We start from the raw sequence: 20,722 nt of genomic DNA, 5'->3' as shown, positions 1-20,722 counted from the left end.
GGTTGGGAAATAATCTTTTTTCCCCTTTGAAAATTTTGATGCAAATGAAAATTGCTGATAAAACTTTTTGTAGAATTTTAAAGAATTTTTTGGTTGAATAACAAACAAACAAACAAACAAATACATAAACCTGCCAACCGCCTTGAAAATAAAAATTGTGGTTGCCAGCAAAAAATGTATAATTTTCAAAGAAAAACAATTTTTGGTGAAAATTTCTGATTCAATGAAAAGCCATTTTCCATTAAAAAGCAAAACAAAACAAAACCCAAAAAGTTAAAAAAGAACAACAACAAAACAACCTTCTGATGGAATTTTTTTGACTTCCACCCTAGTTAACTATTTACAGTCTTATGCTGTGCCCATCATCATGGTATCTGAGCCCCTGCTGGCTCTGAGAAGTGTGTGGGCTAATGAACCCACTGCTGCCAAGGAGAGGTTAAATCAGTGTGTTGTTGGTCCTATGAAAACAACCACTTTGTGAAAATGCATTTCTTTGCATTTCATAATGTGTGTTAATATGATTAAATTAGGTATGTAGGGCCTGAGTTGCCCCTCACTTTCAAATGACCCTATTATTAGACCAAGTACCCATAAAACTCCAAGATCTTTGACATGCAGCACCCATTTTATTGTATGTGACACATTGTGAAGTGAATGAACTAATTCCTCCAAAGACACTTTTAATTCTTTTTTTTTTAATGTATAACAGTTATGCCTGAGTTACAGAGAGACACCTACAGGCAGCAGGTAGTTAAAGCAAATACCAGTTTCTCTTTCTATTCTACTACTCCATATAGCTGAATAAATTATGGTGCGATTATATATATACACACACACACACACGCACACACACGCACACACACACGCATACACATGGAGCAAAATGGCTATGAGTCAAACACAGAAGCAACATATCCGCAGTTACTAGGAATAAGGAATGTTCTATAGTGCTATGTAGATATTCCCCAGATGGGTATATGGAGGTGTCAGGGGTGATGGGTTAGAAGCATTAAATACACAAAGTCTCTGAGCAACAGGGGCTAATCTGCTGAGCTGCAGAACGTGGTGAGATAGTGACCAGCATGGTCTTGGAATGGTGCCGGTGGGTGGGGAGATCGAGCAAATCCATTACTTCTTTTCCCACAAGGATCATGTTCACAGGCATGGGAAAAAATCAACCTGAGAGAATGTCCATTGAATGTGTCCTTCAGTTGGTTTGTTTTATTAAGCACGGGATTTGTTGGGGTTCCCAGGTGTCCCTGCGTCCCCATGATTGGAATGTCTGCTCATGGCCTGTTCGTTTCACTTCAAGTGACTCTGGCCAGGCGTTCTCCAGGCTCCTGTGAGTCCGATGCTTGCCCGTTGCCAAGAGCCGCAGTTCCACCCTTCCTAGCACTTCACCTTTAGGGCATCTCTCCCTCCATTTTGCTTCCCCACCTCATCCCCCAAGTTTCTCTTTTTTTTTCAGCAGAACTGAGGTTGGCAATCCATAAAACAAAACAAAAAAAAACCTTTTGACTTTCATACATTAATGTACCTTAAAAAAATTAAAACACAAAAAAAACACCCCCCCACACACAAAAACAAGCCCATCCCACCCCAAAGATTCTGGAATGTATTTTGAAAACACACAATATGCAAATTTCTACCGTTTGCCCCGTTTTTTTTAAACTAGCACAGCACTCACTGTGTTTTTAGTATATAAAAAAACTCAACTTTCTATAAACATACAGCACATGACCAAATATCCAACTAATGTACTTAAGTGCGACCTCAGGGAGAGGGTCAGAGAATAGCTATTCGCATGGGGCGTTTTTCATATTCCTCTAAGAACTCTATTTACAGCAGCAGCCAGGATGTTCGTGGACTTTCTGGTGAAGGTAACTGGTAAACAGATTTCTATAATGCTCCATCTTTTTCAGACTCTTTATCTTAGGCTCCTGCACTCTGGCTCTTAGCTTAACTGAAGTTGTCTGTTAACAATATACCCACTACTAGAACCTGCTGTATGCTGTTGAGGGCCACCTTACAGACTGGGAGCTGTTGTGTGTCTCTTGCTTTTGTATATATGCGCACACAAGTACACAAGAAAACAAGGCAGGGAGAAGAGGAAGTTCTGTGGGCGGGATCAGCGGCCAACCGTTTCTCGTGACAAGCTGGGTCTTTCCTGCTGGTTGTATCGTGTAGCAGATGAGGAGAAATCAGTTTGGTCAAAAATGGCTTTAATTAGTTGAAGTATAAAATGGCTTTTAGGACTTGGGATATGATTAGAGCTTTTTGACTGGCTGTCGGTGATCACAATGCTCAGTTAATACAGGGGACTAACATCTTCCCTCTGTACATTACATTTCCTAACAGCACCAAGACATACCAGTTTGTACATTTCTCGGGCATGACAGCCCTTCTTGGGTGCTTATCCTCACTGAGCTGTCAATATTTTTTGCTGATTAATGCAGCTCATGGCACACAGTAACATCCTATTCTATTGCTCCAGCAGTACTTACCGGTGTCTGTTCAAAACCCGCGGTAATCGTGAGGTATTAGAGCAGGTTAAAATGGATGTTTCAGTCACTGACCCCATGGACTATCTCATGGAAACACCCTAGCATCTGCTTTGTGTTTCCAGATGTTCCTTTGATTCTCCAGGTTAGATGTGGTTGGGGTAATAATGTTATTATATTTCTCTCCTGCTGGTAATAGCTCACCTTACCTGATCACTCTGGTTACAGTGTGTATGGTAACACCCATTGTTTCATGTTCTCTGTGTATATAAAATCTCCCCACTGTATTTTCCATGGCATGCATCCGATGAAGTGAGCTGTAGCTCGCGAAAGCTTATGCTCAAATAAATTGGTTAGTCTCTAAGGTGCCACAAGTCCTCCTGTTCTTTTTGCAGATACAGACTAACACGGCTGCGACTCTGAAACATGTTATTATAGTTACTCGGAGGGACAGTCAAGCCAGAAATGGGATTCAAAAGTTGCTCTTCCTCATTTCAGATCCATTTCAGATTTTCCTTTTCTATCGCCTTGCTTTGGGCGACACCTCTTGTCTATCATATCTCAGTTTGCCAGTAACCTCTAAGAAACCAGGATTCTTGCCTTCATCAACTCCCGCTTTATATGCAGTATTTAGTCTTGGAAATGGCATTGTGAAATGCAAGAACTAGGAAGTTCTGTGATCCCAGGAAATTCTCCTGTAGTCGAGGGGAAGCTCTGGAATCACCGTTTTATTTGTTGCACAGTTGGACAAGTAAAAGGAGGGATTTGGATTCCCTGTACAAATCATTGCAGAGGATTCTGTGTGCAATTGTTAGCAACCCAGCTGCTGAACAGCAGTGTGTGTGTATAAATAAGAGAGATGAATCTTGTGTGTTAAAATGCTTCCAGGAGTTCGGAACAACAAATCCCAGTGAAGCAGTGGGCTGGACAAAAGCCATGGATGGTGTCCGATACAATACAGAGCAACACATGAAGCAAAAATTGGCTTTGGCTAAGAACTGGCAATTTGCCCATGTGGGTTGCCATGTCCACGGGAGTTGGCAACTTTGTGGTTAACAATAAAATGCAGCCCAGGGCAAGGCACCAGAAAGCCTGAAACAGCCCAGAAGATGTTGCTTCAGGTGTAAAGACAAGGACTGATGGTTTGAGGGAAATGCAAAAAGAAGAAGCTGAAGGATGCAGGGAAGAAATCCGCCCCCTCACCCGCCCTTTAATCCTCTGTCACTGGGAGGCAGAAACTAGGTCCCCGCACATCTCTCAGCTCCACTGAAGATACGTCCAATATAGACACCAGAAAGTCATATCTGACTGACCCAGCGTGCAGCATCTGCTGCCAATCCACTGAACATTGGACCTTACAAATTAGTCACTGGCTGGCACAAGATCATTTAAAGGAAAGGAGCAGGATGGGTTGTTTCAATGGCAACTTTCCCCATCCTCTTCAGGGTGATGAGTAAACAGAAGTGTGTTCTTGGAGGTGGGTCATTTAAATGGAGTCAGAGAGTGAAGAAAGTCTAAATCTTTAGGGACCTGCTACAGCATTTTATCTGGGGGAGTGAAGATTGTTACCACACCATATAAATAAATTGTATAAACCCCACGTGGTTCGTGACTCACATATAACTTGTTATTCCCAGCTGGGTTTATCTGAACGTTGAGCTGAGCAGGATCATGGGTTGGTACAGAGGAAAGAGTGCTGTATGCTACAGAAAAGAGGGAGGCAAATCTGAACAAGAACAAAATCTGAGGCCTAGAGAGAAAGCACCTCCAAAATAAACAACACAGAAATATGAAGAGAAGAGACCAAGAGATCAACCTGTCCGGAAAAGGACCAGAGGATGGTGAAAATGACGAGTTACTTAAGGTAAGAGACAAGTACTTATCCTGGTAGGTTGGGAAATAAAGAGTTGTGTGCATAAGGGCACAAGAGTCTTTCCTCTACCGTCCAGTACAGCACAAACAGGTGCATTATGTGGGTTTATGCCTCCCTCTCTCTCTGGCCAGTTGGAGACAGACTGTCGTGGTCAGACCATTCCTACAGCCCTCTGTCTCCCCAGTGCATGATGCAAACTCCAGTTTTGTGTGGCACTCTGCCTTAGCTAATGCACCTCCTCCATCCCAGCGACTAACTTGTCCCTCAGGCCTTCGCTTGACGGGAGACATCCCTGACAGGTGCCTTCAGAAAGAGTCTCATTTCATTTCAATCATGTTCTAGCAACGGAAGGACCCAGTTCTGAAAGCTGAAGTATCTCCAGCTAGGCCAGACCCAGGCTCAGCTACAGCACACATTGGGCAGTGCACCTCCCTCGCCGACATACACAGCCACTCTCCCTCACTGCCAGGATCGAACTCGCTGAGCGAAAGAAAGAAGGTCCTTGTTCAGTTCTCACTCTGCCCAGTCAGACACCACCTGGCCCAAACACTGTCCACGCCAGCCCTCCACACGCACATGTGCCAACATTTCCTACTGAATCTCCTGCTGCTATTGGATGCAAGTGGTTTTCAGCCAGCCCCACACCATCCTGTCAGGATCTAGTTGGTCCCTAAGTGGAAAAGTGAGCGTTGCTCATACCTGCCCCCAAATTCTCATAACCCCGCTCAACAATTTACATTTACGCTTTCCAGAGGTCCCAGGTTGGAGCATTTATAGCATCCATCGAATCCCACCCATGTGGAGCAACATCCCTGCCTACTTTCCCCTTGCTACGGGATCCTATCAGCAGCGTGGGGGGTGGACAGGTTTGCTGTAACTTTCATTTGTTTTTTAAACACCTTCTTATATTTGGTCCAAAGGTCTTTTGGTCCCAAATGACATCACCCTTAGTGATCAGCTTGGTTACTCCTTCTGTACAACGTCCACCAAGTTACTACAATAAAAAAGAAGGGGGGAAAATAAAAATATATATTTTACAATGGAAAAAGAAATTCAGTGTTGACTGTGCCAACTACCGAGATCAATGGAAAGTCATTAAGTGTGGGCAGCATGCCAAGCTGACCAGGTGGGCTGGAGGGAGGGCATGAACATTAGGGTTAATAAATGTATCCAACCCATTGTCTCTGGTCACAGAAGGAGTCATGGTTAAAGAGGCTGGGTTGGCGTCTTAGAAGAGTGCTTGGTAAGGAACTGGATACATGGAGAGCCTTCCCCCCTCTTTCCCATCTCCTTCACAGCTTGCGTTGGTGCAGAGTGGTGGGGATTTGGAAAGGAGCGGGGTCTGGGCAGAGGTGGAACCCTGGAAGGCTGCTGGTGGTGTTTTCTCCGGTGGTACCAGGTTGCTGGAGTGGGTTGTTGGCACAGATGGACTCTTCAGTAAGCCTGGCCTGTCTCTACTGGTAGGAGGCCCAGCACAGCTGAATGTTCTCCCAGCTTCATCCTGCGCTGTGTAGACAGGCTGACATTCTTGGCCAAATAGTCGACAGCAGCTGTGGGGGAAAAGGGAGTGGAAAAAAAACACAGCATGAGGATTGGGATTTGGGGAGCATGAGGCATTTTAGGTCCATTTAAAAGAGGATAATAAACAAGCCCTGCCACAAGGGGAATCACTAACAGACAGGCCCAGCCATGGCGGGAGTTGCAGACACATAAGCCCAGCCATAGGGGGGAGCCACAGACCCATGCCCCACCATGGGGAGCAGTCACAGACAGACAGGCCCTGCCACAAGGGGGAGTCACAGACACATGGGCATCACCACAGATGGAGTTGGAGATGTGCATGCCCCGCTGTGGAGAAGGCGGCGTCACAGACACAAAGGGGTCCTCTGTGGTGGTTGGGGGAGAGAGACAGACCCCGCCACTAGGTTAGTTACAGATGGACCCGGCCACTGAGGGAGTTACAGACAGGTGGGCCGTGCCGCGGGGGGCAGTCACTGACAGACCGGCCCTGTCGCAGAGAGAGTTGCAGACAGGCTGGCCCCACCAGGGGAGGGGAGTCACAGACAGATAGACCCAGGCCCTGCTAGAGCAGCCTGACAGAAGAGGAGGCCCTGCTGGAGCTAAATGCAGTGGTTGCCTTCACAGAATTTTGCACACGTTGCTACAGATGTACTCATCTTCCCCAAACCTAGTGAAAACGTCTGAAAAAAACACAAGAATTCCCCATCCCCCATAGACAATGGAATCTCCTGGGGAGCTGCCTAAGGATGAAGATTGAAGAGGACAACAGCTGGTAGGAGCGCTGGGTGAGCACAGAGATCTCCATGCTCAACTCCCTGTGTTCCCTCACAGCCACAGAGCCCACCACGGATCTGAGTTACGCTGGTGTAAATTATTTCACTAGTTTCAATGGCGCTAGCCCAGTGTGAGTGAGATTAGAATCTGACCCAGACACCGTATGTTGATACATCTCTGATAGTTTCATTCCTCGCCTCCTTCCTCCCGTTCTGGGAGAAGCCTCTGTTGATCATCATCATGGAAGACACATTGGCAACTCCCGAGGTGATCCGGGGACTCCATATCCCAAGTTGTGACCAAGTTCCAGCTCAACAGACCGCCCCATGGACTGAAGGGGAAGAGGGACAGGGCAGGATGGTGACACCGCTCATTAGCAGAGCTTCAGTCAAAAGTCTCTCCCTCTCACTAGCTATAATGTCTCAAATTAGATTAATAAGGAGCTGGCAGGAGACGTACCATCGGTGCCAATGAGTAAACAAATTTCAGCCATCAACATCTTGTCAGATGCCTGCCCCAAAGGGGGTCCCTTCCAGACACAAATTCTTATTAGACTTGTCATATCTATTAGAATTCCTTTCACGCTTCTGCGTTCCATCACCGGCATCATTAGCATGGCTCCGGCCTCTGGGAACTGTAAGGACCACATTAATCTGGCACCCCTGCTCCCCACCGGCTGGGACAGAACATGCTGCGTATTGCCTCTGTGTATGAGTGTTCATGGCTTGGGACACGTGAGCGGCAAATGGACTCAGGCACAGGATAAAGTTACATTGAGGTGTGAAGGGCAGCATGAGGCCTATTAGGGAGTTCAGCCCCTGAGGTGGCCCACCTGCACTGGAGTCTGATGGGACCACAAGACTGGGAAATGGGGGGTGGATTGGGGTGCGCAGAAGATCCTGGAAGAATTAGATTCCCTTGTCCCTAGTTTGCTTGGTCCTAAGGCTTAGCCCTGTATATTTGTGCTGCGGTGCATGTGTGTTAGGTGAGTGTTTACATGTGAGATGGGCTAGTGGACCACATTCATTCCTGACACATGGCCAAATTGCCCATACAATTAAGAGTGCTGTGTGTGCGTGTGTGTATGTGCGTGCGTGTGTTTGTGTCTATGCCTGTGCTGGTTCTGTGCATCCATCCTTATGTATATCCCCACACACATGCTGACATTCGTGCAAGGCACGGACTCCGACACGTACTTGCGGAGGGAGGAAAAGCAAGGCCAGCTGGGAATGTTAATTCTCCTGGGGAATTAGTACGTTCTGAAGGTTGGTCAGAAGTTGCTCTCCCTGTTTTGGTCATCACTTAGGGATAGAAATGTGGTGGTATTATTATTAAAAACCAACCAATCAACTAACCAAAGCCACCCATCCATCTCTTTCTGCGCCTCTGGGGAGGGTTCATGGGAAGTGGGTCATTCCCTGCCAGAAATCAGAGTTGGTTTAATACAGAATGGAAATCAAAACAAAAAGAAATACACAGGAGTGTGTGCGAGCGGGTGTGTGTGTGTATATGCCTGGTGCTGACTACCCACAGTTCTCATTGACTATACCAGGTACTGCATGTGCTCAGCATCTCTTAGATAGACAGAGAGATCATGTTCTCTATGGACCTGATCCAAACCCTATTGAAGTCAATGGGCTTTTGAGCAGGCTCTGTACAGGGCATCATATATATATAGGGATTTTGCAGCTTCAAATGCCTCTGATTTTAACACACATAATGTTGGTTTGTGGCCACAGTTGCCATCCAGCACCCAGTTGAAAGGCAGGAGTATTACACAGGGAACAGCTGGGCTTCACTGGCTCATCTGACTGAGAGTGAATCCAGTTCCCAGCAATGGAAAGAAGTGGTGGAGGTTGTCTGTGTGTGTGTGCGTGTGTTAAAAGCTTCTCACCCTACCTTCACCTCGGCAACAGGAAGGGACCCTTTGTGGCTGGCTACCTGAATGTCTCTGGGGAGCGCGGCACATCTGGTCTAACTCTGTCAATCGTACGAGATTTGCTGCTGGGCACAGAATGTTTGGGAGACCGGGTTCTGATTGAAATAAACCGGAAAACGTTCCCACTGCAAACCACGCCCGGTGGATTGAACCGTAAGCTCAAAACCAGACTTTGAAATTGGATGAAAGTCTAAACACTCTGCAGAAAAGAGGGAGACACGAGACAGAAACAAAAAAGGGGAGACAAATAAAAGAATATCAAGGGATTTGAGCGGATGGTTTCATAAACACAGAGAGCCCCGAATAAGAATCCCTGCAGCAAAACAAGACAAGCATTTCTTTCTCTTTTCTCCTCCTTTTTGATCTTTTGCTTGTCTTTTCTCAACTCCTTCTTTTTATTTTAAAATTTTATCCCCCCCCCTTTTTTTACACACATGGGGTGTGACTAACGTCCTGCCCGAAGGGACCTTTATTGGAAATACATGGTATTGGAATTTGTTTAAGATTTTTATCAATAGCACGTGTGTCCAGCCTTGCATCCAGAAGTGAGGGGAAGGTCAAGGGGTCGCAGATCAAGCTCCCTAAAAACAAAAAGAGGAGGGGCGAGGGGGAAGCAGCTATTGATCCTGTCTGCCGCCACAGCCGGTTCTCATTTAGCCATAGAAGTTAAAGACATTAAAGGGCTGTGACGGAGGGGGGAATAAAAAGCCATGGCCGAATGGAAGGAAAGGTCACCGAGGACAAGCCATGGGCATGCGGGAGAGCTAGGGGAGGAAGAGGATGCACCTTTAACCCATTGCGGGTCACTCTCTCACAACACACACTTATTATTAGTTTAACACCGGCAGGTGAGCCCTCTGCCAGGGTCTCTAGTGTTTTTGTGACCCAGCCATTCTAGAGGTGAAACTGACCCTCCCAACCGCTGTCTTTTGGGCCTGATCCATAGCCCACGGAAAGATTCCACTTGATTTCAGTGAGCCTTGGCTGAGGTGGCAGACCTTGGCACCAGCCTCGCCTCAGAGGCAAGTGAGGATGCTCAGAATGCCTTACACAGATTTTGTTGCCAAGATGAGCCATTCCCCCAGCCTTCAAATGTTGGGGGCTCAAATAAGTCACAGCGGGGTTCAGTTCCAGATCTAAATTTCACAAAAGTTTGACTGTGTTCACACCCAGGATTCTGACTCTGGCCTATCTCTAAGTTTCCTAGAACCAAACCGGGCTGACAAGGTTTTGCCAAACTAATCAATCCCCAGTGTTGCCCGGTAAGAGTCACAGATTCCCATACAAAACCTTCTCGAGAGGCTGGCACCCCTCTGCTCCATACACACACACACACACACACTTTCAGCATTTTTCTTGACTGAAGCAACAAGTGAGATTTGATGGACCAGGCCTGCCGTGGTCACAAGGGAAATGGTGGGCTGGAGGCATAAAAGACCCAGGGGCTGTGAGACACTAAGGTTTGGAACTGGCACCAGGCTTGGAATGGACACTTCAATTCCACCCGTGCTGGGACTCCTGGATATGATGTCGCCTGTGAAACACACATGTGCCTGGCAATTTCCCCCTGTCGGCACAGATTTCAAAAGCACACACATGCCTGGCAATTTCCCCCTGTCAGCATGAATTTTAACATGAGAAGCCCTTTTCCACAGTCAGCAATTTCTGAATGTTGGGAAAGGTGTGTTACCTCCATTCATCCAACCCCCCATCCCCATCCTTGAGGCCAAATGGAGGCATTAGCAACAATAATTACTATGCAAATTTGGAAGGGGATGGCTGCATTCAAAGCACCCGAAAGTCCAGAACCTACCTGCACAAATGTACCTGCTGACATGGCATGTAACTCCTAACGAAAAGGCTAGAGAAACTCTCTCTCTCTTTCCTTTTTGTTTCTTTGCTGCTTGGATTCTGTTCCCAATCGGGCTGCATGTGTAGTAGCAGAGTGGCCATGTATCCCACCTCCGTGTGTTTGGCATGAGTCTCCTCTGGCTGAGGAAGCCCCAGAGCTGAGAGGGTTTGTCACCTGAAGCATCTATCTTAAAGAGGTGGTGGGGGTGTTGGCAGCTGGGTCAGAATGGAGTGACGGGGACTGTGAATTGTTTGAATGGGATGGTTTTGGCCGCTGAGGATCTGTGGTGTGCATCAAATGCGGTTTTCTAATGACGGACTCACGCTGTGCTGATATCCGCCCTATATTTTTATTGACAGGTTGGGTTGGTGCAGCTGAGCTCAGTCCCTTGGCTAGTGATGTCATGTTAGGCATGTCTAACTCTCCTGGGACAGAAGCAGGGTCACCAGGATGTAGGGTCTTTGAGGGAGCAGGAGTAGGAGACGGGGAAGCAGAGGGATCCTGGAGGTACCCCTCCTTCCCTTACAATATAAATATTTCTATTCAATATCTTTCATTCAGACTTTTCCAATAGCTGGCAAGTGAGTGGGGGACCCTGTACAGAGCACGGAGAGAGCGGGACGGTGTCTGTTTGGTTAGTCCCTAAAGAATGATTCTCTGTACAAACATCCACGGGAATCCAAGCCAACACCCCATCTGACTGCTGGTTCCTCTACCCCAACTCCCCCCCGCACCTAACTCTGCTTAAGTCCAGCCGACTTTCTGGTGGGATCGATACTCACTTTGTCCGTACTGTCCGTACTGGTAGCTGGCCACGGGGTCCACGCTATAACCAGGGGTGCTGTAGGTGGGAGGGCAGTAGGACTGCGAGGTGGGGAGGCTGTCAACAGACTTGATGGAGTCGCTCCGCTGGCTGCAGCTGGCGGAGATGGAGTTGGTGGTGTCCAAACCACCGTGGAGGGGAGAGATGGAGAAATCAGCCTGGGGCTGCGGTGGAACGCCGCTCGGGTTGCTTAGGATGCTCATCACCTGGGGAAGCAAAAGGGGAAAGCGTTGTTGATGGGCACTTGAAGAGAGCACGCTTAGATCCAGCAGGATCTGCCTCCAGGTGGTCTTGTGACAGCCAATATCTATGGTGGCTTTTAAGTCAGCTAACATTTGCCAAACGGTGCCAGATTGAAGACCCTGGAGAATAAAGTCAAATAAAGATAGAATAAAAGTCATGAGATTTCTGCCATCTTGGGCTCCTGTCGGAACCAGATCTGAATAGTAACCTCCCGGTTTCGGATCCAACCCGGAAGAGCAGGCTTTGATCTGGGGATTTGAACTCGCCCACCCCCTATCCAAAAGCACAGGTAAAGGAAAGGGGGTTAAATTGCTGGTAGAAGCTCAGCCCATCTCAGGATTATCCTTGGCCTTAAAATGTAATTAAGGCTGCACCTAAACTATCTTACCACTTCGGGACTGTAAGCACAGTTGGTTCATTTTGCAGAGAAAATGCCTGTTAGAAGAGAGGTGTTTGGAAGGCAAACAGGAGCAGGATGGAGCGAGTCAGTTTGCTTATAGGGATAGGAACCGGGGCCCTGATCCTACAAACCCTTGAGCACCTGCTTAACTTTACTACCACACGCAGCCCTATTGAAATCAGTGAGGTTCCTCGTGGTTGTCAAGTGTGTAAGTGTTTGCAGGCCGGGAGCCCTGACCAGGAGCTGAGGGGAGGAGAGGCGCCTTTGACGCAGCTGGGCTGATCTCGTCACCTGTCACTGGGTAAGTGCAGGCTTGCGGCGTTTGTGCTGGCTGCTCGCCCGGGGGTGGGCAGCGGTCACCTTGGGAGCCAGCGTGGAGCTCGAAAGCAGAAATGTTGAAAATCTCCACATTTAGCATAACCTTATTGACATCAATTAAAGTGGCAAATTGAAAATATTTGCAGCCCAGCAAGAGGCAGAACGAGCCCTTTATCCCCTGCCGGTGGCCTGGGGAGCTATTGTGCAGAGGGTTCATTCTTCGGAATGACACAAGGGGGGATTCCATAGAACAGCTATTTCCCTCTCTACTCAACCCCATCGCCCTCCTCCCCTCCCTGCCCTCGCTAAGTCAGGAGCTTATCCTGAATGATGGGGGGGGGGGCGGATTGACATTTGCTTTTTCACCCTCCCCCTCCCCCGGAAGGACTCAGGAGTCCAGCAAAGACCTTTTCCCTGGACGCAGCGTCACCTCCCGACTCGGGCAGGCTGAGTCCCTTCTCGGGGATTTGTCTCAGCGTTGGATTCACAGATCAGCAATGGCTGGACCCCTGAGGAGAAGAAGGTGATGGGGGATTGGAGTGGGTGTCAGCCTATCAGCTGGAAAATCAGTATAACCCCTATCCTGGGGGTCTACTGGGCTGGGGCGTTCAGAGTTCCTCCTCTTCCTCACACATTATTTCAGCCCCAGGCTGTGTGAGCCAGGGAATCACAAAGCCAGCAGCAGTAAGTGCTACGTATCCTAAAGCCCTGTACATACTATATGGAGCTGTCCACACTTTAGCTATATGTATCATCAAGAACTTCATTGCCTTTTCCCACAACATTTTTGGAAAGTGATGTAAACCCTCCTGCATCATGGCTTATGCCAGCCTGTAGCTGTTGGGGATTAGCAGGGAAATTTCTCTGAGAGCAGGTTATCCTATAACGCTACTGCAGGGTTTCTTGTATCTTTCTCTGAACAAGCTGGTATTGGGGACAGGTTGCTGGACTAGACAGATCGCTGGTCTAACCCAGAATTGCAATTCCTATATTTTTAGCCTCTGGCTCCAGATGCATACTGCCTCCTTTGATTCCAGGTACAATACAGATAAGGGGGCTCTTCACCCTGGGATCCCAGGGGTTTCTATCATCTTTGCCCCAACGTGGATAGCACAGGGTCCTAACTTCCCTCAGAACTCTAACAGTCTCTGGAGCTCAGCTGATTTCAGATGACAGGATGGACTAATGCAGTGGTGTCAAACTTCTGTGGTGGAAAGGGCCAAAATCCACTTTAAGTCCTGGACCGGATGCCCAATGGGATCAATCTAGCTTTTAAATGCTAACTAAACTTTTAGTTACTATTGGATCCCTCAGTAGAAAAATAAGTGTCCCTTTGGGCCACTACTATTTCTGCCCTTCACTTCTCTTCTTTCCCCACCTCCTTTCGCCCCTTCTTCCTTGTCTTTGTGCCTCTCCTCTGCTCTTCCCTCTATGTTCCCTTACAGCAACACCTGTTTCCAACCTCCTGGGGTTTTTCTCCTACCCCCTTCCACATTCCAGCTGCTGAAATGATCAGCTATGCAATAGTTCATCTTGACGTTAAAGTGCGATCATTTGAGTTTGACATTCTAATGAGATTTATAGGGACTGGGGATTTTACACCTCTCTGAGCCATTGTTTCAGGCTCTCTGAAGACTCAGGAAGGCAACACTGCATTGGTTTTCCTTCCGTTCATATCTGGAAGTGTTCTTCACCATCACGAGGGTCAGAAACCTGCTTTTTCCCTTTAAACAGACGCTGAGATTCTGCTTTAAGTGGAATCTGAATAGGACACGCAAGTCACACAAATACATCAGGCAGCCTGGATCAGGCTGGCCGACTGTCTGTTTGACACCCCTGGTCTAGTGTAACCTGATTTCATATGGTACAGCAGGAGCTTCATGACTAGGAGAATTGGCGCAGAAGGAACTGATCATCAATGAGGCAAGTGGCTTGGCTATTTATTATTATACATACACCTAGGGCACCTGTCCCAGGCATATGTGGGGCCAGACTGAGATATTAAATTCAATTCATGACTAGGAGCAGGTGCACAAATGGCTGTTGTTAATTATTTTTGGAAAGCCATAGCTCGGCTAACTGAAGGCTAGGATATCACCTCCTCTCTCCTCCTACACTCCTTAGTGAGCTGTCCAGTGTTTGTAGTGCTGTACAAGTGAAGATTTGGTCATAGTCTAAATTCAGAGATGCTGCATGTAGAAATCATGTGGAACTGGGTGGTTTTCTTTCACTTTGAGTTTGAGGGATTCTATGAGCTTTCAAAAACGTAAGGTGAAACTCGGGCTGACCCTCGCTTGCACTCTGGCAGTGTAAAAGGGCCTCAAAGTGGGTGCCAGTTACAACTACACTCACTTTCAGGCACTCTGACGAGATGGAGTGAGGTGAAGTGGCCTTAGTGTAAACAAGTCTCAGGCCTACATTATCCCAACCTGTGAGAGCTGAAACTGGAGAAAAGCCTGCATGAATCTCTGCAAAAAACAACAGCCGAGTTTCATGCAGCTGAAGACAAGACTCCTGAGCTCTGTTCCCAGGTCTGCTCCTGACTCTCTGTGACACCGTGGGAAAGCCACTTAACTTCTCTAAAGTTTCCTCATTGCAAAATGGGATTGATACTATCTCACAAGGGTGTCGAGATCCTGAATTAATACATGCCTGTAAAGAGCTCTGAGATCCTAGGACATGAGATGCTATGGTACAGATGTGCAATTACTGTTATTATATTAGAAGCCAAAAGGGTCCCAGAATATCAGCACCCAGAGGAGCCAGCAGCATAATTCTGAAGCTCTGTGCCCTGAACAATGATGTGGATTCTTGTTCTAGATCCCTGGTACTCTTAGGCAAAGAACATCAGCTAAGAAGACAGCAGTGTATTCCAGATGAATGCTCCCACATGGCTCTAAGGGAAGAAGGGTGGTGGTGTGTTTCAGGTAGTGGACTATGTCACAGAGTCACTGTGTGAGCTTGGACAGGTCTCTCAAACACTCTGTTCCATGGTTCCCCAACTGTGAAATGCTTTTTTGGTCTGTCTTGTCTATTTAGCCTGTGAGCTTTTTGGGGCAGGGATTGTCTTGTCCTATGTGTTTGTACAACCCTAGTACATTGGGGAGCCTTATCGCTAGATGCTATTGTATCAAAAATAACAAGAGGTGGATCCTGGATTCTTCCACCCCAGCTGACATCAGCCACCCAGTGTTGAACACCCTCCACAAGAGGGGGTGAAGAAGAGGACTCCAGCTTGGGGGCAGGCTAGCACTGTCTGGCATTTCACGCCGACTGGTGCAACTCATTTTCCAGCAACCTTTTGAACTTGGGGAAGTGGAGGGCAGATGGAGTAATCCCCTCCTTAAGAATGCAAAGTCCTTTTACCTTTCCTTTTCTGACCTTGCTTTCCTATAATTTATTACTTCTTGGTGCATTAGCATCACTAACTAAAAATCAATACCCACTCCACATCTGTAAGGTTTTATCTGGAGGGAAATCTGTTACCTGTCAATCATGGCAATGGACAGCTTTGCCTTCCCCTCCCTTTTGTCAATTCCCCCCCCCCCCATCTCCTTTTCCTTTGCTGCTGCCCCAAATCAGTCACAGGCTTGGCGTGAGCTTGCACTTAAGGGTAAGTCAATAATGGCCATGGTGCTATGAGGCTTTGGCCTAATTTCCACCCTTTTAGGAGACTGCTTGTCATGGGGGAAAGGAGGATCTCAGTGTGTCGGGGTGGAGGGGCGCTGAGGATAAGGTAAAATGGAGCCTCCTGGATGAAATAATAGGTACCTCCTTTCCTGCCACTGCCCCCGCATCGTCTCTGCGGTCCCCCAGTTCCGCCCCCCCCCGGGACGTTTCATCACTCTCTCCTGTACTTTAAAAGAAGGGGAGTTTAAAAAATGTAATTAATTCCCTCCATTTCTGAGCTGGCCCTCAGGGCCTCTGGCGGTGGAAACTGTAGCAGGGGAAATGTGCACCCTTTATGATAAACGAATGCGGCTTTGGAAAGTGAAGTGCAATTAGGAGCCTCAATCTCTGCAATCAGGGCTCCAGATTTTGAGGTTTGGAGGTTGTGTGGGTAGGTGTGTGGGGGTGTTGTGTGTTGTGGGGGAGGAGTTTGAGAGGCAGCGAAGTGATGAGGCAATATTTTTTTATATACAAAAGGGAGCGGGGTGAGGTGGGGGGGAAGAGGGGAGAGAATATTATGTAAGTTTCATGATCTGTAGAAATGTGAAGAAAGACAACCCCCAAATATCCCCTCCCTACAGTTAACTCTAGAGACCCCTGCAGCACCCCGAGGCTGGAGTTGCTGCTTTTGGCCCTGTCTTGTTTTCACTGATATTCTCCCCCTCACTCCAGCTGCTCATTGCCAAGATGGGGAAGGGCCAGGTTAGTCCTTGCCCACCTTGCTCGGTGTGGAAAGGGAGTACAAGCTTAGGGTGCTCCCACCCTGGGAACCTTGAGTCAAATCCCCGTCTGCTTCCTTCCCAACACACAATGCCTTTATGCCAACTCAACACACGTAATACCCGACACAGCTTCTAAGGAGCTAGAAAATGGGTCAGAGAAGGACAGCGTGGGAATCTTTCAATCTGTCAGCTGCACAATGATTGATCTTTCCTTTGGGAGGCAGTACATTGGGGTACACCTCCACAAACATGAAAACAAACAGGATCAGGTCATCCACTATCCCTCGCTCTGGAGAGGAGACAGGCTGCAATGAATATGAAGGGGACTCCTCATTGAGGCTGCTGGACACAGACAGAGTCTGTGGTTCTCTCTAGTTCTCAGATTGACTAACAGCCTGTGCTGGCTAGTGTCATTACACAGGGTCTGGGGAAAGCAGCCATGAAAGGGACTGCAGATATCCCACAGGCAATCACTCCATCTAGTTCTGCACTTTGTTTCTGGCAATGGCCAGTGTGACACTGGCGGACTCATGCCAAAGCCCCAGGCCAATTCACTTGTGAATTAGTATAGATCAAAGCGATTGTTAAATGTATCAGAGTGTATTTGGTGTTTAAACTTCATGAAAAACAATGGGATGTTACTAGCATTGTTTTCGCGTATCTGCATCCTGTTATAATGTAGTAGCAAACATTTACATTGGGTAGATCCCTGTAACAAAATAACCCGTCAAAGGAGAAAGAAGCCTTGTAGAATGCTAATGAAGAATTCTAACAGAAAAGAGCTCATTTCAAAGCGAGTGGTCACTGTGTGTGATGACTGGAGGTCAAAGACTGAAAATGCATTCCTCACTCTATGTCATCAAAGGAAAAGCCCACGTGGGTAGTGACCCTGTCAGCTTGTTTTCTGTGAGAAGATGCTAGATGCATGGATTCAAGGAAAGATCCTTCATCTCTGAACTGTTTGGACTCTTATAGGGAAGTGTACCAGATGCAACGCGGAGATTCCCAGAGAGAACCTGGGTACCCAGAAAAGACTTTTGGGAGACTGTTTATTTTGTTTATTACATCACTATCACCATTTGGAGTTACAAACCATGCCTCAGCCATGCATTTATTTTATCTGCTTTAACCTCTCAATAACTCTCATTTCCTTTTCTTAACTAATAAACCTTTAGATAGTTTTCTATAGAATTGGCTGCCAGTGTTGTCTTTGGTGTAAGATCTGGAGTACTAACTGATCTGGGGGAAATGACTGGTCTCTTGGGGCTGGGAGCAACCTGATGTGGTGTGATTTTTGGTTTGAGTGACCTTTTATCACAAAATCCAGTTTGTCTGGGTAGCAAGATAGGGTGGAGAATCTAAGGGGACTGTCTGTGACTTCATTATAAGACCAGTATTGTGATCCAGGAGTTCTCATTTGTTTCTGGCTAGTTATAGAACATACCACCAGTTTGGGGTGTCTGCCCTGTTTTTTGACAGTCTGCTCTGAAGTAGGCACTCACAGTCGTGAGCCACTCCAGACAGCGTGACCGCCCACATATGATATGGCAGAACAAGGCAAGAAATTCCTCCCACAATGCACCTGACCAGTGGGGGAGAAAGGGGCTAACATCAGTTCCTCTCTGACCCCAGAAGATAATCAGCTTATACCCTGAAGCATGAGATTCGATTGCCCCATCATAGTCTGACGTTGCCTAGCTACAAACTTGAATGATAGAAAATTATCCAGCCTCCTTCAGAAATCTCTCCATTGTGAAAATGATATCCATGGTGTGCAGGGAGGGTCAAAGCAGGTGGTTGGGTGCCAGCAGTTCTGGATTCTGTTTCCAGGTCTGCCACTGACTCACTGTATGACCTTGCCCAAGCTATGTGGGAGAGGTAGTGTGAGCTAATGGTTAAAACACAGGCTTGGGAGCCAGGAGACTCGGCTTCTATTCCCAGTTCTCTCATTGGTTCACTGTGTGATGCTTGGGCAAGTCACTTAACGTCTCTTCGCCTCTTACAAGGGAGGATAATAACAGATCCAGGGATGAAATTTGCTGTGTCAGTGCACGTTATTGTTGTTATTGCAAAGGTGGGACTCCTATGGGCAGCTCTGAGGCCCCTGCTCTCCCTGAAGCGCGGTGCCATGGTTTGTACCATTACTTCCAGAAGAACAAACACCAGAATGTGGCACTGGGCAGAAAAACAATTAAGGGCTAGGATTGCCAACTCACTGCTGCTACAATGCCTCTCCCAGGCACAGAGACATCTGGAAACAACTTGTGTACATTCAAATGGTGACACCAAAGAGCAGCAGGTCAGTATGTAAGTAGGAGAGTACTCGCTGCAAGGAGAGACAGCTACCAGGGAGAAGGAAGTCTCCTCATTCATCACAAGGTGGCTGATCATATCCCATCCATGAATCTTGTACTTACTCAGCAGACTTCCTTCATGTTTAAGTGTGAGGTTTCCAATAAGCAGATTGCTAGACTGATGTAATGTGAAGGCTAGACAGGTGTGACACCAAGACTAGATGAGCAAGATATGGCCGCCAGGTCAACCCCGAGGAAAACGGCTATCAGAACTAGAGAGAAAAGATACCGGTGGTGCTGGGTTTGAATAACCAATGGCAGAAAATTGCACCCTATGATCATTCCTTAAAGAGCTGATAAAGTAAATCCTTATTGGTGGTTGGCATAGATGTGGTCATTTTTTTGATACCCAGGGGAAGGGGAGCAGGGAAGGTTGATATAATTTTAGGTGCATTTATGGAGGCATCACATCATGTAGCAGGATGGTGACATTGCATTTATTTCTGGACCCCTCATTACCAGAAAGATATGACCAAATTGTAAGGAGTTCAGAGAAGAGCAGCAAAAAATGATCAGGAGGCTGGATGGATTGGCTCTGGAGGAAAGGAGAACAGAGCTTAAGGCTAATAGTTTCTCAAGTGATTCTGAGTGCCTCCATTGTTGGGTGTCCATCTTCAGACACCTAAAGGCATCCAAAATCCATGGCTACTTTAGAAAATGTTGGCCTCAATATGCATAGCTTGGCTAAATTGTGAATAAAGGAAGGCCATAACATTCTACAAATATTTGGAGTGCAAACTCCAATGAAGCAGAAATCTTACACAGGGTTGTACGAGAGAGTGTAACTTGGAGTAATGGGAAGACATTCAAAAAGGGAAATTTTAAGAAGAACATCCTGCCAGGGAGATGTATTTATTGGGCAGTGGAATTGTCTACTAAAGGATGAAGCGGAAAGCCCCTCACTTGGGAAAGAGGGGAAACCCTATCACTTGGAACATTTAAAACTAGGTTGGACAAAACACTAGAAGATTCCCTCTAGGGAAAAATCCAACTTTGACTTCTGTGGTGACACCTGTAAATCTCTTTCCTTTAGTTTCACTTATCTCAGCATTTGCAAAGATTGTTGGAAGAGGAAAAGGTTGACAGAGCCCTACATGTGTTCTTGGAAACATGTCAGTTCCTCCAGCCCCTCTACCTGCATGGAGCAGGTTCCTCCTCTGTTCTGAATTCCAATACAAGGAGCTGATCCACACCATCAGTAGAGGTGACTCAGTTTCTGCATTTGGAAATTCATTCTCTACTCCCCAAGTCATTTCAGAGATGTTTATTTGTACCTAACTTAATATTTCCCATTTCTACTTTGAGACCCTCTCACCTCATCTCACCCCTCTCACCTACTGAATAAGCCCTAATGTTTCTTCATATCAATACCTTTTTAATATCTTAGTGTCATAGGGCCAAAAGTATAACTGGGTTCAAAAAATCACTCAATGATTGCCCTGTTCTGTTCATTCCTTCCGAAGCATCTGTCATTGGCCACTTTTGGAAGCCAGGATACTGGGCTAGATGGTCCATTGGTTTGACTCAGTATGGCCATTCTTATAGGTAGAACAGATTATTTTAAACCTACATTAAACAGTAGCAGAAGGGAAATGTTACTGTAGGACCGATGAAAGACTTGGGAGGAGATAAATAAAGTTATAAATAATAAATAAATAAATAAATAAATAATATGGAGACCCAAAGATCTTCACATTAAAGGAAGTTGACTATAACCAAATGTGCCCATGGGT

The 20,722-nt window shown here is 46.8% G+C and overlaps 1 protein-coding gene across 6 annotated transcripts in view; it reads right to left on the bottom strand.

Annotated features, from left to right (window-relative positions):
• Window positions 1-342: 342 nt before the first annotated feature.
• PAX7 (paired box 7) overlaps window positions 343-20,722 on the bottom strand; it is a 154,317-nt gene continuing 133,937 nt past the window's right edge. For all 6 annotated transcript variants that reach the window (XM_074933900.1, XM_074933899.1, XM_074933902.1 and 3 more), the window contains 2 exons: window positions 11,243-11,489; window positions 343-5,924 (listed from right to left, as the gene is read on the bottom strand). In XM_074933900.1, coding sequence (XP_074790001.1) covers window positions 5,809-5,924; window positions 11,243-11,489 — 363 coding nt within the window. In that variant the 3' untranslated portion in view covers window positions 343-5,808. The remainder of the gene's footprint in view (window positions 5,925-11,242; window positions 11,490-20,722) is intronic.

Source organism: Natator depressus, chromosome 18 (assembly GCF_965152275.1).
Source record: "Natator depressus isolate rNatDep1 chromosome 18, rNatDep2.hap1, whole genome shotgun sequence".
NCBI lineage: Eukaryota > Metazoa > Chordata > Testudines > Cheloniidae > Natator > Natator depressus.
The sequence above is the reverse complement of the archived record's forward strand: the minus strand, read 5'-3'. Positions and strand labels throughout refer to the sequence as shown.